We start from the raw sequence: 16,851 nt of genomic DNA on the forward strand, positions 1-16,851 counted from the left end.
AGCTGCTAGTGGAGCGTCAAGCTGTACGTTGAACTCATCGTTTAACCATTCATCAAGATGCTGAGCTAATCGCGAGAGGACCTCATACTGGTAACTGACCAGATCCTCATCCTTATAGCTAATAGCAGGTCACTTTAGGTCTTAAGTTGTTTCAGAGACTTCATTAATAGCAATACGGCCAGGTCGTCCTACATGAATGAAAAAAAAATCATGTGAGCATGTGATGAATAGTCTAATTTAAAAGACTTTATACGGCTTTTAATGAAAATTAGCATGACAAAAAGTAATTCAAAGTAAATTTTCTGATTCATACAATTAAAAACTGGAAAGGCTTTACAAAGCAAAACTAAATCTATTCGGCGAAGATCGGTACCATACCCGCACTAATACGGTTATACTACATTTTATAGTCAAATTCATTTGTTTGTCGGTGTATCAGGTTGAAAATCATTTTTGGAATCATTTAATGAAATCATCTAGTACAGACAGAATCAACAATGTTCAGACGGACACAGCTCAGAGATAGCTTCTATCGATAGTATTACGCTTCAACAACAATCGAAACTCATCGTTAGAAAGTTAAATGTAATCTTGCAAAAATGATATTAAATTGCGTCCATGTTTCCGTGCGCTTCTTCCAACATCCATGTTTTCTCCCACAGGACGTCCGGAACCGACCGTCACCTGGCTGAACGGGGACGAACTCATGCAGACGGGCGGCGGTATCTCGATGGGCCGACACGTTACCGTCAATCGGTTGGAAATACCGAAAATGACACGATCGGCGCTGAACAATACGTACAAGTGTCAGGCATCGAACACGAAGCTGGTGCCACCGGCCGAACGCAGCATACGGGTGGATATGTTGCGTAAGTGTGTTGGAAGCGACGCTGTCATGCTCTGCCACAACCTCCGCCAGTAACACCTGCGCTCTTCCCGTTCCCATTACAGTGAAACCTCTATCGGCGGCCCTGTCCTCGAAACCGAAACAGTTGATATCGAACCAGGAGTACGTGTTGGCGTGCAATGTGGAAGGTTCCGTACCGGAGACGGACATCAAATGGATGCAAAACAATCGACCGTTCACCAAGGGAAAGGTGAGTTCGGGTTTTTGTGCAACAGTTTTACAGTCATCCAGATTTCGTCTCGTTGCATCCGATATTGATATATTGCACTTTACGTTATTCGAATGGAAAATTACTGTATTAAATTAAACGGATGCACCGGATGATATCTGACCAGCTACAGCGTGTGACTTTGAAAGCCAATCGTACTGGAGCTTTTAGAGTAAAATGAAACGAAGCGGAAAAGCGATACGGTTTGCTTGAAAATCAAAATGAAATCAACTGTGGAGTAAAATTCCGAAATAGGACATTCAATAGTAACTTCAATTCCCATCTCAACCATTTGTTTCTCACTCATACACAGATAAAAATCATCAATAACAGCTCGATGGTGTCGTCGGTGCTCAGCTTCCGGCCACATCCCGATGACGACGGAACAATCCTCAAGTGCGAAGGCTCCAATCCACGCCTCCAAAACTCCGTCCTGGAAGATTCGGTCATCATGAACGTGCTTTGTAAGTGGCAGCTTTCAAGATCTACTCCTGCCAGCCCACTTAAACTCCTTCAAAAAATGCCTACTTTTCACAAGGAAGATGATTTGTAGCTTCGGAGGTGGTGGATCCCCCAAGGTCGGATGTTCCAGCAAATGAATCAACTAGCACGTCAACCATCGACCATTGGGTAGCATCACCGTTCGAAAGCTACTTACATCTCCTAACCTAACCCTTGGAAAGGAGTGTGATAAAAACAGGACTGCCCTAACCTCACTAACAGCCACACTGTCCGGATCTCTAATGCCTTACCACATTAAAACTAAAGTCTCTCTCTCTCTGCTCTTTTTTGCTTTCCTGTGCTTTCTCTCTCTCTTGCTTCACACTTTAACCGGTTCCGATGGATCCGACGACCCGGCCAAATCCCCGTACAGATCCACCGCAAGTGACACTGTCACTGGGATCAACGCTTAATCCCGACGACATCAAGGAAGGCGACGACGTCTACTTCGAGTGTCACATTAAGGCAAATCCGAGGGAGCATCGCATTACATGGTCACACGATGTAAGTATCGGACGGGGTCCGCGTTGACACACAGATTAACTGCGGCTGCTGCTACCGGATCCAGCTTAGAGCACGCTCTTTTTCAACACCCCTCACAGAATCCGTGACCGGGTCGGGTTCGGGACGCTCGAAACGAGGGATAGATAATTCATTTAATTTTCGTCCCTTACCGTGCTTTAGCGAGAGCGCGCGTGTAGCGGAAAATGTTTAAGAATTTCCATTTATATAACTCAGTTAAGATTAGGAAGAATGGAACAGAGGCAAGCATTTGCCCGGTTGAAGAGGCACGCTTGGAAAGAAAGGAAAAAAGAAAGGGGCGAACGAACGAAAGAACACGATATACCGCCATTTTTAGGTTCTGTGCGCGTTTTCGCGTTCATTTTCTTTCCAAAACCCCATACCTCTGGTCCGCTGTTAGGGAGTGCGGGTCGAAGGACCTCAAACCATCCGCGCTACCGTACATGGCAGGCAAATGATGATGGCACGGCATCCTTTTTGGTCGTTGATCGTTCTCGTCCTGCACGAAACTGTCAAAGTCACAAACCGCTGCCGACGATGCCGACGATTTTTTTTCTCCTGCTTAACTCCACACCAGACGGCAGCCAGACCCGGGCAGCACCGTCATCTTGAAGGATCAAATTGAAATTGAATGAAATCAGCTTAAGAGAGATAAATTACTCCGCGAAACATAATGGCATCATATTTTCTCGATGTGAATTTAATGGGATTTTAATATGTTTCCTCTTTCGCGTGCGCCCGGAACAAGCGCCCAGCCGGAAGCAGCTCCGAAAGGTATATCCACCACGCGGTGCCGCCGTTCAGGAAAATCTAACTTCCTGTCGCGCGAAGTAGGTGGGCCGGGAGACAGAGGATTTTCTTGAGACGGCCGTGGTTTACGCTTCCGCTCGGCTACCATTCGTGTCCGTGTCGATCCACCCGAGTGTCGAACGCTTCTAATGGTGACACGGTAGGTAGCCATTGTTTGCATCAAACGGCCCAGGGAAGGAAGTTCTTGACGGGCGAGATGAAAATCTCCTCAAGATTTATATCGCTGATGGAGATTGCTTTGTTTGTGAACTAAGATTGCAAATGACCGACCAGGTGCATGGACCGGGCGAAACCGGGCACGGGCGTTCAAGAAGAAGAACAAGCACCGGGGCGCAGTTTAACGAAAAGTTTAGCAAAAACCATTGCTTCCCGAGAAAAATGGGTATGGCTGTTGACTGTTTTACGCGAATTAAATCCAAGAAATTAACAAATAGATTAGTTCTAAGTAAGAGCTAAAAAGTCTTGCCGAAGTGTCTTTAGTGTCACTTTCTTGGAATATGTCTAGACAATGCGATAGTTCCAGTGAGATTTGGAACTCGTGAGATTTGGAACTTCCTTGACTTCCAGGCATCTCCAGCTGGATAGTTTCTGTTATGGAGATAGTCCAGATTCTAGATTCTAGATAGCCGGACGCCTCCACCGATGCGCCTTGATACAGATAGTAATGAGATGACATTCTCAATAATTCCAAAACTATATATGATCTACTTTCCGAGAATCAATTCTTGATATTTATAACGTATTACTCAAAGTCCACCAACTGAATTACAAAGTTGTACAACAAACAGTTAAAGACACTCTACTCTCACTGTTATCTAGAAAAGCCTTACGACAAAGAACAATCACCAGTGCATACCTGGACCGGGTACATCCCTAAACAGCAAGGGGTTTTCTAATTAAAAAACCAATAAAACCAGGTTCATTTGCTTCCCCGGTACAGCACCGTGCCTTCGCGCCCAACAAATCTGGACACCACCACACGGCTACTGCTTCTCGGTAAGCTACCGTGGCGCGCATATCCTTTTGTGTAAGCAAAGCCTGGTGCCGTATTTTCTAGAAATTACCAAACCGGGATTAAAAAAGAGCAGGCAAAGAAAAAGCGATCACCAGACCGGCGAAAGAGAGCACCGCTTGGCCAGAAGAAGCTTCACAAAGCTGGATAATTATATTGAAAATCTAATTAAAGTTATTTCTTAACCGGGTGGTACGCTTGCCACAATCTCCCAGCCTGGGTGGCCGCATCCCGATATCCCGAGCACTTGAAGCAGCATTTGGTATTAATTTGCATCCTAAACACACGGGCACGGCGAGGATGCGAGGAAAAGCAATTTTATTAAGCAGATTCCGTTCGCCATTAAGAACCAATATCGACAACGGTTTTATCGTTCGGCGACCGTCTAGCCTTGCCGACGGCTAAACGCTGCCCAAACGTTCGCCCGAGGAAAAAGGGTTCGAAAAGCGTACACCAATCGACATGGCACGGTTACGATTAGGTGGGACTCGAATGCTGGCGGCCGGAATAATGCTGCGTAGTCCGTAAATAAAATATCTCAAACAATTGCCGTAATCTGGTCGCCGGTCTGGTTGTGACTCGCTACTGACTGCGAGCCTCACCAATGCCCGATGCGTCTTTCTTCCTTGGCGGTCGGTTCGGTGGTTGTTCACAGCCCAAACCTCAGACGAGTAGGTCTGCTTGATCAAATCTGAAACCACAAATCCCATTGCCCGGCTGCCTCCAGAGCTTCAGCCCAGGGCCCGGGCGAACGGTCCCGTCAGCCGAATGCGTTGAACGGAAACCAAGTACCAAGTTCCGCAAGGGAGCATTCTACTGCTGACACTAACATTCTTCCTAATCCTCCGCACAACCTTTCGTTTGATGTTGGTCGGGCCGGTTTGCCGTGTAAAGCCGACCAAAAGCACAATTTCACAAATTAAAATCATCATTCATTCATTAAAATATGCAAATAAATGTTCGCTGCTCGCTTTCGGCTAATGGAAGGCTCGGGACCGGGCTGACGTGGACGAGAGTAGGCGACGGGGCGAAAGGGTGGTTTAAGAAGCAGAAGGATCAGGTGTTTGCTATGGTTTCTTCTGCAGCTTACCAACCACCGACCACCGGGGTCGGTTTTTCCTTCAATCATCAGAACCGGAAGCTTGTGATTATGCCAGTGTGCCGTGATTATCATTATTGCTGCTGCTACTCATCGTCCTGCTGCCGCACGCTAGACGAACTTCCGGATCCGGTTCAGGTCCAGTTTTGCTGGCCGGATGGAATTGTTTTGTTTCGCCTTTTGCGAGCCGTTTGCGTAGAACAGCCACGTGGCATTCGTGGAACCGGGCGGGCTCAGAGCGTTGATTAGGATGATCAAAACGTTTATCGGCAAAAGGGTAGAAACAATTTTGCCTTCATTTCACTTCAATTATGAAACGTTCACGGGGATGGTACGTGGCAAATCGTAGAGCCTAGAATAAATATTTAACAAAAAAACTGTGAGCTTGGTACAATATCTGAGCTCTTTTTGTAGTGGCTGTAGTGCTGCTGGAGCTTAAACGAAACGTGATGTTCGGGCTTGGTTTAACGCTTCGAGCGGGTTCAGGATTATCGTGCCAGGTCCAGCGAATTCAATCAACAAGACTTGCCCACAACGATTCCCGTATTCCATCATATCCGGGTCCGAGTACCGAAGGGGGTTTAGATACGAACTCGTTTTGTACCCGACAGGATTAACGCATGGGGAAGCTGATAGGAGCCCCGTCGAACGATTTCTACGAAACTCTTCAAGGAATTCTGTCAAACTCTTTTTATATTATTATAGCGAACAATTACTTCATAAAGGAAGGAGCTCCTTCACAACTATTCTAACCTGCCTATGCATCTGTTCTTGTCTCTTTTATGGTTTCAACTTCATCCACCCAAGGGCCTCCCCGTAACGCAGAACGTTACCTCCGGCGTTATCATCTCCACGCGGTCCTTAGTGTTGCAGCGCGTCGGAAGATTTCACTCGGGCAGCTACGCGTGTGCGGCGGCGAACGATCGTGGCGAAACGCAAAGCGAACCAGTTGCCCTCAAGATACACTGTAAGTATGCTTCACGGTCACCGAACCAAAATGGCAATGACACTGAAACTGCATACCCGTAACGCGTCACTTTGAAGGTTTGCTTCTACCTCGAAAAGGCCAAACACGTCGCTGGCAATCGTTCGTCCTTAATGAGCGCCGTTGAACTAATGCGATATTGCAAACGACATCCTTTTGTTCGAAAACGCGTCGGAAGTAACATTAAAACACGATATCTCTTCCTATTAAAATGAGCTCATTGTTATCTGCAAGGATTCTTCGGTGCTGGTGCACCCTGATCGAAGGGGCACCACCCTAGAGTTGGAGCATGATTTCTTCCAAGCTCATTCCCATCATCATCATCACTATCATCAACATACCGGTACACTCTTGACTAATGAAAGACGTCATTACACTGAAAGGATTCCGTCCCTCGATTGCCGAACAACGTCCCATTCACCGTACGCACAGCAGAAAGGAAAAGCCGAACGCCAGAACGCAAATGGTGTCGAACGGTCCTTGGCTTTAGGTTGGCGGAGACTACGGGCGAGCGAGGGTTTAGCTTTTTGATCCGGTTCCGGATCCGATGTGCAAAACTTTGGTACACATTTTGCACAAAAGCAGAACCGACCAAGAAGATGAACCCCAAACGACGTGGTTGTTACCGAAAGCCGGTTGAAGCGGAGAGCAGCTCCCTCACGAAGCTACAAAGTTTCCTTGCGCTCGATGCGTCATTGATTGCCGAGGGTTTTTGCGCTCCGTTCGGGTTTAATATACTAATTAAAAGGCCACTTCCATTGCTGCATTGACACATCAAAAGGCCGATCAAAAGCGTTCCCAGCAAAACCGGGTTCGCCTATCTCGGAAGGTGCCGATGGACGCCCGGCCTGTATACTTGTGTATGTGTGTGTGTTTGTGTGCTTTTAAACTTTTCCTCGTATTCATAAATTGATGTGAAATATTGTCACAATACAGATAAATGGTAGATGAAACCGGTTCACCGTACGCCCCGAACGATGTGCGGATAACATCAAAGCAAAGAAGAGTAGCAAATGGACAAAAATGAGTTGTCTCTACGTCTACGAGCTGCGGTGGTCCTGACGGTTTCAATCTTCCTAGTGGCATAAGATAGTATCATAAGCCCGGGCAAAGGGTTTCGTCAACCAGTGTAGGGTGAACAATCCGGGCCACCATTGTAAGGCTATCAAAGCGATAGTAATATCTTTCCACGAAAATGGGGAAAAAGCTCCTGGTTTGATACGTTTTCCAGTAGCCTGCCATCAACGTTCACACGTGCACACGTAGGGTTTTGCTTTGATTTTGCCACACGATAAAGCCAAACACTCCACGACTTGGTTCATAAAAATTAAACTCTGTTCCGTAGTGTTGTGGCAGCAGAACAAACCAAAAAAAAAACGAACGCCACAGCACAGGACCCTTTGGGGAGGGCGCAAAAGCTCAATGCTACGGTCGTTGCTGTAACTGCGTGAAAACATTCCCATTAATGAGCTGACAATACTCCGGGCCTCAGAGACCCCGTGTCCCCGGCCGTCACTCGGTAGCGACTGTGCAATAAAACTTAATAATGAAATAGTAATTATTGCTGCCATGTCGTCCGGGGGCTGCCAATGCTTCTGCCGTGGACGGGCTCCGTAAGCACAGCTCGTAAAATTAACTATTTAAAGCGTCTCGACGTTTTGCCAACTGCTCGGGCGTACGCGAGCACACTTAAACTTTTCGCAGCAGTTTTTGTCTCGTTTTTTTTCTTTTGGTTGAATATTTCTGCTAATTGTTGTGCAGCGGTACAGCGTTACAAAGTGTGACGGTTGCTGCGAACAGTTTGACTAACAAACGGTGGAACTGATTAATTTTATTTCAGAAATATAAAAGAAGAAGCTGGTAAAACTAATATTCATAACGAATTATTTGTTGAAGATTGTTGCTTGAATTTAGAGCTTCAATTTGGAGGTTTAAGCCATGTTCTCTAGCGAAAAATAGCGATTTCACGATTTGGAGAAGCTAAATCCTATAGTCGTTAACACTGATCTTCTAGCATGATTGACAGCACCTCAGGAGGTTATCTATGACGCCAATGCGCTTTACTGCAAACCACCTTTGGAGCCAGGGTTATACGTTGTTGGGGATTTTGCATCCATCAAAAATCCTAATATAAGCAAACTAATCAGATACTTCCGGGCCTAGAGCTTTCGTGGGACTTCGTTCATATCGACAGAGAGCTCAGAGGTTGTAAATCAGTTCTGAGAGTTTTGAGCGTGAGGAAGGCACAAATTCTGAACGCCTTTAGGGGCCTCGTCTAATTACTTTGCTTTGCCTTTCACTCTGGTCCAGTCAGCAGATTCGATATGTAAGCGGGGCCTTCAAACTTTCGTTCTGTATGAAGACTTGTTCCGCCTCTAGGCTAGGCATGAGTCTTAACATCATGCGGATGAACGAATTTCCTTTGGAGAGCTTGTCGCACTTGGGTCGTAAGAAGTTTTACGGATACTTGGAACTAAGATCATTCAAGGGACCTCGTTCGTATTGACAGAGGCGTATAGTTCAATATGCAGGCTGTGCGGCACTGAGAACTTGTATCAATTGGAGAACTCGAATTCCGAACTTCTTAAGGGGCCTCATCTAATGTGGCTGCTTTGCCTCTAACTCAAACCCAGTCAGCAGATTCCTCCAAGGTCCTCAAAGAGGCTTAATCCGCACCAAGAATAGGCACAAGCCTTCACATCAAGAGGATGAACGATTTTGCTTTCCAGAGCGTAATAAACCAAGAACGTTAGAAATCTTTGAATGTTATCCGGTAAACGGATATCTCAAGATTGTCTGTATTCCATTCATAAAACAAGGTTACAAATTCATGATTGTACTTAAGATTTGAATAGACTAATATCAATTTTTTTGTGTTTTGATATAAAGTTTTGAATAACTTTCTATTATCTTTGCTAAATCCATTACACTAAATTTTAAAAGTGAAGTAAGTCAAAAACAAAACACAAACTGATCAATTTAAAATATTATACGATCCAACAGGAGGAAAGTTCATAAAATCCATGAAGTAGTGATGGAGTCTATCATGAATTAGTATCCATACGATTACTTGATGAAAAAGCGTAAGCAACAACTTATTATGTTGTGTTTAATATTCTCTAAAAACTAACAGCAAAGTCTACTAAATCAGTTGTAACTATTACACTAATATGTGAGAAAATGTAAACCAAAACAACAAGCCATGTCATCAAAACCGAACACCGAAAACGAACGTGAAACATTATCATCCACTTCCCCCAGGTTAACTGCAACCCAGGGCCGAAACCGAAACTGTTCACTGCCCGGCCTTTCTGGCCACCACCAACAACTTCTAATCGCAACGAGCTGCTGCTTTAACGACACTGAACACTCCCTTGCGTACCACCAATCATAACTATATTAAAAACAGCACAACACGCAGTAACAAAGCTCGCCCAACTCGTCCTTTGGCACACACCCGAAACGTTATTAGGTCCGACCGACAACCCAGCTGCAGCACACGGGTTGATTATGAACTCTCGGGTCACATCACGAAGCGATATGAGACCTGTTCATCCGTTCCCTTCCGGTAGCCGTGTCCACCCGCTTGGAGAGGTTTGGAGAAAAGTTTGAACATTTGTTTCAAAACTCATGTGCCGCTTCCTTCGCTAGGGTTTCGTCCCTCCGATACAGTCCCTCTGCTAACCCGGGCAATAAGGAGTTGCTCAAGAATGGAAGTAAACCATAAGTTCCGTTTACTGGTCGGGTGACCACACATGTACGTAAAGTTTGGACTCCGTGCCAACTCCAAGGAGAGTAATTAGCTGGCAACAGTGGGATGGAGAGTGTTCTTGGCGTTGCAGTAGTTTTGCGAGACAAAGTTCAGACACGGACCCGACCACATGGTTTAGCATGATTCATACTATCCAAGTACAACGTATTTAGGATGCATCTAGCTCGTGGCTGCGAGTGATACGGAAGACTTTCTTCGGAAATGTTCAGCACCACTCGACTTACCCATATGTGCATCAGTTTTGTATCAAGAACCGTGACCTCCACTTCACACCAGGATCCATCCTCCGCAAATATGTCATTAGACAGCATAACTAGGCAACAGCATTCCGGCTGCATTCCAAGCACACTAATTTGCTTATCAAATGTGTAAGACAATTTACACCCTCCCCCGGATCCGAAAACCACCGCACTGATAATGTTTTAATGTCGGTGATTTCATTCACTTACAGCCCGGAACATGCAACCCCTTGAAAGGTGGCAGCAAAAAAAAACAAAAATGGGGGAAAAGAAATAATTTTCTCCACTCGGAGCACGACCCACACGGAGCGCACACCGAACCCGTGCAGTAGTGCTTGGGAGAAAATTAACACAAAACCCACTAGCAGGTTCAAGTTTGGTGTTTCCGGCTTTTTTCTTGCTCGTGGTTTGCTGTTTTATGCCTCCACAAACACAACCGGTGCAACCGGCGCTAACAACACGAACCACCATAAATATTAACCACGACGCGAATTTCACATTTAATTGTAAAACATCCTGATGCAAAAAAAAACACAAACCCCGCCTGCACCAGATTGCTCCACCGGCGTAGTACCCGACGACTTCCGGACATTGGTGCAAATTTTAATTCCACTTCCTTTTACCGAAAAACAACCTCATTGTCATACGAGCGGGGTGGCGTGAAAGAGAGTACCCAGGAAGGTGAGGAGGTACCCCGGGGAACAGCGTGAACATGGAACTGTCAGAGAAGTTGGCTATTCGTTCTTCCTGGTTCCTCGGGTCTCGAAGTTGCGCCGAGCGCACACCGACAGGAAACCGCAACATTTTACTAAGCGAAGTCGCCTATTTTAAGGATGCCATTTTTTCTTATTTGCCTGCACACACACACACACTGGCACTAGGCTCTTTGCATTCCCCTACTCCCCCCACTGGACGAGAGACACATTCCAACGCGCGAGGGACAATGCATTGGCGAGAAGAAAAAAGGCTTGGTGCGTTTTTAGACGATAGTTCTAGCAACAGCTTTCCAGAGTTGAAGTTCGTACGCCTGTTCACCATGCGCGTTGTCTGTTGTTTTTATGTAGATTGTCCTCTTGTATGTGTGTGTGTGTGGGTGCACTATCTCTCACACTCCGGTTGTCTTGCCAACAGCAACCATAACGGCAACGTGGTGTTAGGCAGCCAGACCAAAAGCGGCAGAACCTACGAAAAACCCTTCGCACGGTGGATCCGGGAATGCTTCAGCTCACCCTCGGTGTGTCTGTCTCCCCAGGGTGTTATTCATAATCGTAAAATTCACTTTAACACACTGCGTCGTGTTGCGTGTTTCGGGCCGCTTTCGGAGCCCGTGTTTCCGTCCCAGACACCAGTCGGTGTCTTTCGATGAACTTCTACCGGGACAGGAACTTTGTGGTGTCCTGGTGTCCTGGTTGTGGGTTGTCGTAAAGCTTGCTTGCTCCGGTAAACGAGAGTTCTTCTCGGAGTGGGTTTCCGGAAGGTTTGCACTGCTGTCGCATTCTCGAGACACTACCCACAGCCGAGCTACCGAGCTCGACTCGTTCGCTGCTATTACATTTCCAAGGTTCCCCAGCGTATCGATCCTGCTGAGCCTTGCAGAAGCGAGAGATAATGGACACGGGACCAGACCGTCGGCAGATGTAGGGGCATAGTGATGTATGAATAAAAATGAATAAATTAAATTTTGCGCTTTCCGCAAGGACCACCGGCGAATGCCAGAAAACCAAACAAAAACCTCCAAACCTCAGTGTCATTGTTGTCCATTGTTGCTGTTCGGTGAAACATTTCGGCTGCCATTTTGTTGATCTTCTTCCGCCCGCGTTTGCGTGAAGTCATTTAGCTGCATAACATTCATTCTTTCTTGTTGCTCTTGCTTGCTCGCCCATCCAACCCCACCGGAACCCGACCCCGACCAGTTGCACCGGTTTGCATATCAAACAGTATCATGATCGTCGGTGCATCGCTGGACGAAACCGTACCGGTGCCGTGTCACGTAGCGGCCGATCCGCTGGACGTGTCCTTTGATTGGAACTTTTCCAACAGTGGCGAACGGTTCGAGGTGGCCAGCGGTCAGTTCAATCTGCTGCAGGAGTTCCATTCGGAGGGTATCACCCAATCCCGGTACGATGCCGATGAGGATAATTCAGGTAAGGCACGTCGACAGCAGGGCTGTCGTATCTTCAGTTTCTTGCGGCGTTATTTTTTTTTTCGCCCCGGGGCCATACCCAACCAACTACACCGTGGATCATTGATTGAGTTTCTTTATTATGGGAGGCGTAAAAACCCCCCTCCTTTTTGGGGGGAGCCGTAGTGAACTGGTACAGTGATTGTTGGGATTCGAGTTTTATCGAGTCACGCTCGAGTTTTATGCAGTTTACATGTGGCACGAGAGTATGGTTCATGGTTCGTTTCTTCTCTTCTCTCTCTTTTTTTGTTGTTGTTGTTGTTGTTGCTTCCCAATTTTCACAGAAACTATCTACGAGCTGCTGTACACGCCGAAAAGTGAACGTGAGTACGGTACGTTGGCATGCTGGGCGAAGAATTCGATCGGGAAGCAGGTCGAACCGTGCCTCTTTCAAGTGGTTCCTGCAGGTAAGCTAACCTTTTCGGATGTTGTTTTAGTGCGTGCCATGCGCCATACCATGCGGGGTTGCATCGAACAGGATGTGCTTTATTATGTTTTTCTGTATGTACATCATTGACTTTGACTGGACGAAAACTATAGAACATTTTACTATACAAAACATACAAAAATCTTTAGTTTTTTTGTAAACATAAGTTAAAATGAGTTTAACAACTGAAAAGTCTGACAGCTGCAGTTAACGAATTAATCTAGAAAGTTTCGAGAGTTTGTCAATTTTATACGACGATGTTACGGGTACGACAGTTCACATTTCTTCTAATTTTCAGAGCGTTCACATGAGGATCCTGTAGCCTTTATATACTTTGCACATGATTGTTGCTTAGCTGGAACTTGTCTTGTAGCTAGGTGAACAATTTTCGAAGTAACTTGACACAATCGCTTAGTATGATCGCAATGATTTGTATCACATTGTCCATATTTCCATCGGTATTTGATGTTCTAAAATGCTTGATGCTATAAACTGTTGCTCTCGGTTTTACGTATTTTTTTTAATTCTAGCGTTCTTTTAGTAACAATATTCATTTGAATTCATTTGACAGTTAAGTTTAATTTAAAATCAAAAATGCTTAGTGACAATAAATGTATACAAATTAGTAATATTATAAAGCTATAATTCTGTTTCATAGTTGCAACCAACATTAATTTAATTATTCATTCTCATGAAAAATTTAATAATTATTGAAACAGACATTAAAGCTTCGTGATTGTAGGCTTCAACATACGAACGATAAGTGAAAATAGTTTTCCATTCATAGACATCATCAAAGGCTTCTTGCAAAATTGAATATACAGGGTGTTCAAAATAAATTTGACAGTTACTTACGGCTAAAGATAAAAAAAACATAAGAACAATGAATCATTCAGGACAGTTAATTTTTGTAGAAAGAGAAGCTTAACATGCCAATTATTGAAATTATTCAAAACACCTACCTTCGGCATCGATTACGGCCTCGCTTCTGCTCCGGAACCTGGAGCAAGCCCTGGCAACCGTGTGCCTGGGAAGGACCTAAAATTGAATATTATTTTGTTTATAATTCCGCTTGAGTGCTGCTTTTTGTTCTATTGGAATCTCTATTAACTGCGGCAAACCGCTTATGAACAAATTTGTCCAAGAGGTTCAGGTGTGGAAGGCCTTTTATTGAAAAATTTAACAGGAAAGCGTCGGTTGCACGCATTCCGATCGTCTACTGAGCATTCTTCTTTCTCAAAACTTTCTTAAAATTTTCGTCACAGTTTTCCATTCCGATTTCGATTTTATTTCACGGTGTTTAAGTAACACTGCGTACCCTTCATGATGTCCCGTTTCTGCTTTTCGGTGGGAATAATTATGATGCACGTGGTTCGTTTGCCCATTTTTTTGCACTTTTTATGTGTTAGTATAGAACGTTAGCTTTCGAATGACGTATCGCTTGTGTTGATATTTTAAGGTAATAACAAATTGCAAACAAACCTTTAACTGGAAAATCTACCTTCAACACCCTGTAACTGAAAACCCTAACTCAATTCCTCAATATTGTTTGAGTTGCTTGTTTAAGAAACACAATTTTTGAGTTATTGTTTTAGTCAAACCTGATCCGATTTAATTGTTAGAAAAAAATAACGAACACAGCTGACTGTAAAAACGTTAAAAATAAATTTTATTCCACTTAGACTTGGTGGGTGCAATATCAAACATAAATAACTCACAATCCTATTTGAACACACTGAGTATTTCTTGAATCAAGACTTGTTAAAGCTGTGAATTGGTAGTTTTATATTGTTACACTTGTTTTAAAAATACAAATAAATCAAATTCAAGCTAAAGTTGCCGACATCTATGTCAGCTTTCCTTCAAATAAGTAAGCTATACAGCTTCCAAAGATTTAAAAGATTTATTTCATATCACGAAATCAGATCCTCAGTCCTGGCTAGTGCTCAGTCGTAGCCGATCCTATAATGTGAAAGACTTGTGCCTTTTTCCTATGGTTACCGAAAGGCCCTAAATACTTGAGTTTTTCATCTTTACTTGAAATAGTAAAGTGTAATTTTCTCGAATTTGTTCACAAAACATCGTCCCAACTGTCCTAACCGTTTGAGTTTCTGTCATAAAAACGGTAAGAGCTCTCCAATTCATCCTCCAAAAGCACAGCCAAAGCGTTTACCGTTTCCGACCTTTAAAGCGCTGCTCTAATGCTTGCGGTACAACGTGTTTCAAGGGCAAACATTATTTCTAACGAGCGTTTTTTTGAAGCACACTCACTCGCCAAAAAGGACCGACGATATCGGAAATGTCTCCATCACGTTTCTTCATTAGTATAACAAGATACCGTTGATTGACAGTTGAGGTGAAAGAAGGCCGGGAAAAAACACCCGCACCACCCACCAGCCTAATGGAAAGTCAATTCCCAAACCGTACACACGTACGTGTGGCGGTAGAATCGTGCCCGCACTCAAAATCCCTCAATACTGCTGACTGCAGACGTCAAACGTGCACACACGGCGGACCAAAAGACGAAGCGACTAAAGATGAACGGCAAACAAGAACGACCCCGTACTCCATCCAACCCACCTCCCTCCCCTTCGCTTTGCCAGTGTAAACAAAAACCGGGGGAGAGTGAAAAGCAGGAAAATCGCTTCACCCCACCCGCTCACCATTTTTCCCGGCTTTCTCTTCTCTTAAAATCCAGCGAAACCTGCACCACTGCGCAACTGTACGCTGCGCCCGTACTCGACCCTGATGTCCACCGGTCAGCACGGCCAGAATGGTTCCGCAGCGTCAGCAGCATCCGCGTACTCGTACACGTACGGTGACCCGCCGAGCCCGGCCGGCCGACATCCAGGTCAGCACTATCGGGACACTAATTACATTGGGCCACAATTCGTTAAAGATCGGAACGTGCCACCCGACCGACGGAATGTTACAGTGAAATTTAATCAGAAAAATCCCAACCTCCCCGGGGGGTCCGCCGGCCCTGCCTCCCCATCGTCCTCCGCCTCCGCTGCATCCGTCCGCTCGTCGGCGAAAGCTTCCGGTACGGTTTCGAGCCGCCGTGATCGACGTAACCGCACCGGCGGTGGTTTGCCTTCGATCCGCGACACCGATATCGCGCGCCTAACCGCGGACAGTGAGGACGACGGTGGGGGCGACGGTGGTCCCGGAACCGGATCAAAGGAACCACCACTCTCCGCTCATCCGCCTCCACTTCCACCGATGCCACCGCGTCCATCCCAATCGACGGAAATGCTTCGGCGGCGTGTTGTTGCGGGTGGAAAAGTTGGCAGCTCTAGTACGAGCGAAGAGCAAAACAGTCGGACGAATCTGCTAAACACGGCAACGGCTGTCCTGCTCGGCGAGGGAAGTTCGGCAGCCGTCCTAGCATCCTCCGCTAGCGGGAGCGATCCGACCGAGCAACAGCGGGCCAGCCGTCTGCGCCGCTACACCAACGGCATCCTACGGTAAGTACGGGCACAGCGATTTAATGAAAATGTACAAAATGAAATAAATAGAGCTCTATTCGATGATGATGATGATGATGAAATTTTCAGCAACGCCAGCCTACCGGGCGCCAACAGCCGACCCAGCGAAAGCACCATCAGCAGCAGCAATCAGCCATCGCATCTGCAGCAGCAGCAGCAGTACAGCGACGAACGGGCTCGAGGTGGAAATAATTATCACTCGTCAGCCAATGCAGCAGCAGTGGCATCCGCACCACCGATTGCATCGCAATTAAGATCGAAAACGATACGCCACCAATCGACGCTTGCCCCCGCGTCCCCACCGTCCGCCGCGTCCCTCGCCTCCTACGGGGGCGGATTTTCCGGTGTGAATGGTGCCACCGGACACGGACCCACTTCCTACGGAGGCAATCATCATCAGCACTACGCGTCGCCGTCGGACGGTGGCATCGGTGGCATCTCAGCTTCCGGTGGCGTTGGGGCGGGCAACGAGCTGCAGCCGACGATGATGGAGCTGGAGTGTGTCGCCGGGTATGACGGTGGTCTGCCGCAGCACTTTTTTCTCGAGGCGTACGATTCCCGGACGCGCAAATTGCGCCTAAACATCACAAGTGCCCTTAACGACGTTCCGCTTTTCCGGATCGACCTAACTGGTAAGCGGGAAATAGGCTGTTTTTTTTTATTTTCTGAGTGTTTCTCTTTCGGTGTGTGAGATTGTTG

The 16,851-nt window shown here is 46.0% G+C and overlaps 1 protein-coding gene across 2 annotated transcripts in view; it reads left to right on the top strand.

Moving 5' to 3' along the window:
- Positions 1-16,851, top strand: part of LOC118502680 — a 160,303-nt gene that overhangs the window by 115,307 nt on the left and 28,145 nt on the right. For both annotated transcript variants that reach the window (XM_036035189.1, XM_036035188.1), the window contains 9 exons: positions 663-869; positions 952-1,097; positions 1,429-1,579; positions 1,990-2,120; positions 5,867-6,026; positions 11,969-12,199; positions 12,522-12,644; positions 15,363-16,131; positions 16,222-16,784. In XM_036035189.1, the coding sequence (XP_035891082.1) occupies positions 663-869; positions 952-1,097; positions 1,429-1,579; positions 1,990-2,120; positions 5,867-6,026; positions 11,969-12,199; positions 12,522-12,644; positions 15,363-16,131; positions 16,222-16,784 (2,481 nt within the window). The remainder of the gene's footprint in view (positions 1-662; positions 870-951; positions 1,098-1,428; positions 1,580-1,989; positions 2,121-5,866; positions 6,027-11,968; positions 12,200-12,521; positions 12,645-15,362; positions 16,132-16,221; positions 16,785-16,851) is intronic.

Source organism: Anopheles stephensi, chromosome 2, assembly GCF_013141755.1.
Source record: "Anopheles stephensi strain Indian chromosome 2, UCI_ANSTEP_V1.0, whole genome shotgun sequence".
Classification (NCBI taxonomy): Eukaryota; Metazoa; Arthropoda; class Insecta; order Diptera; family Culicidae; genus Anopheles; species Anopheles stephensi.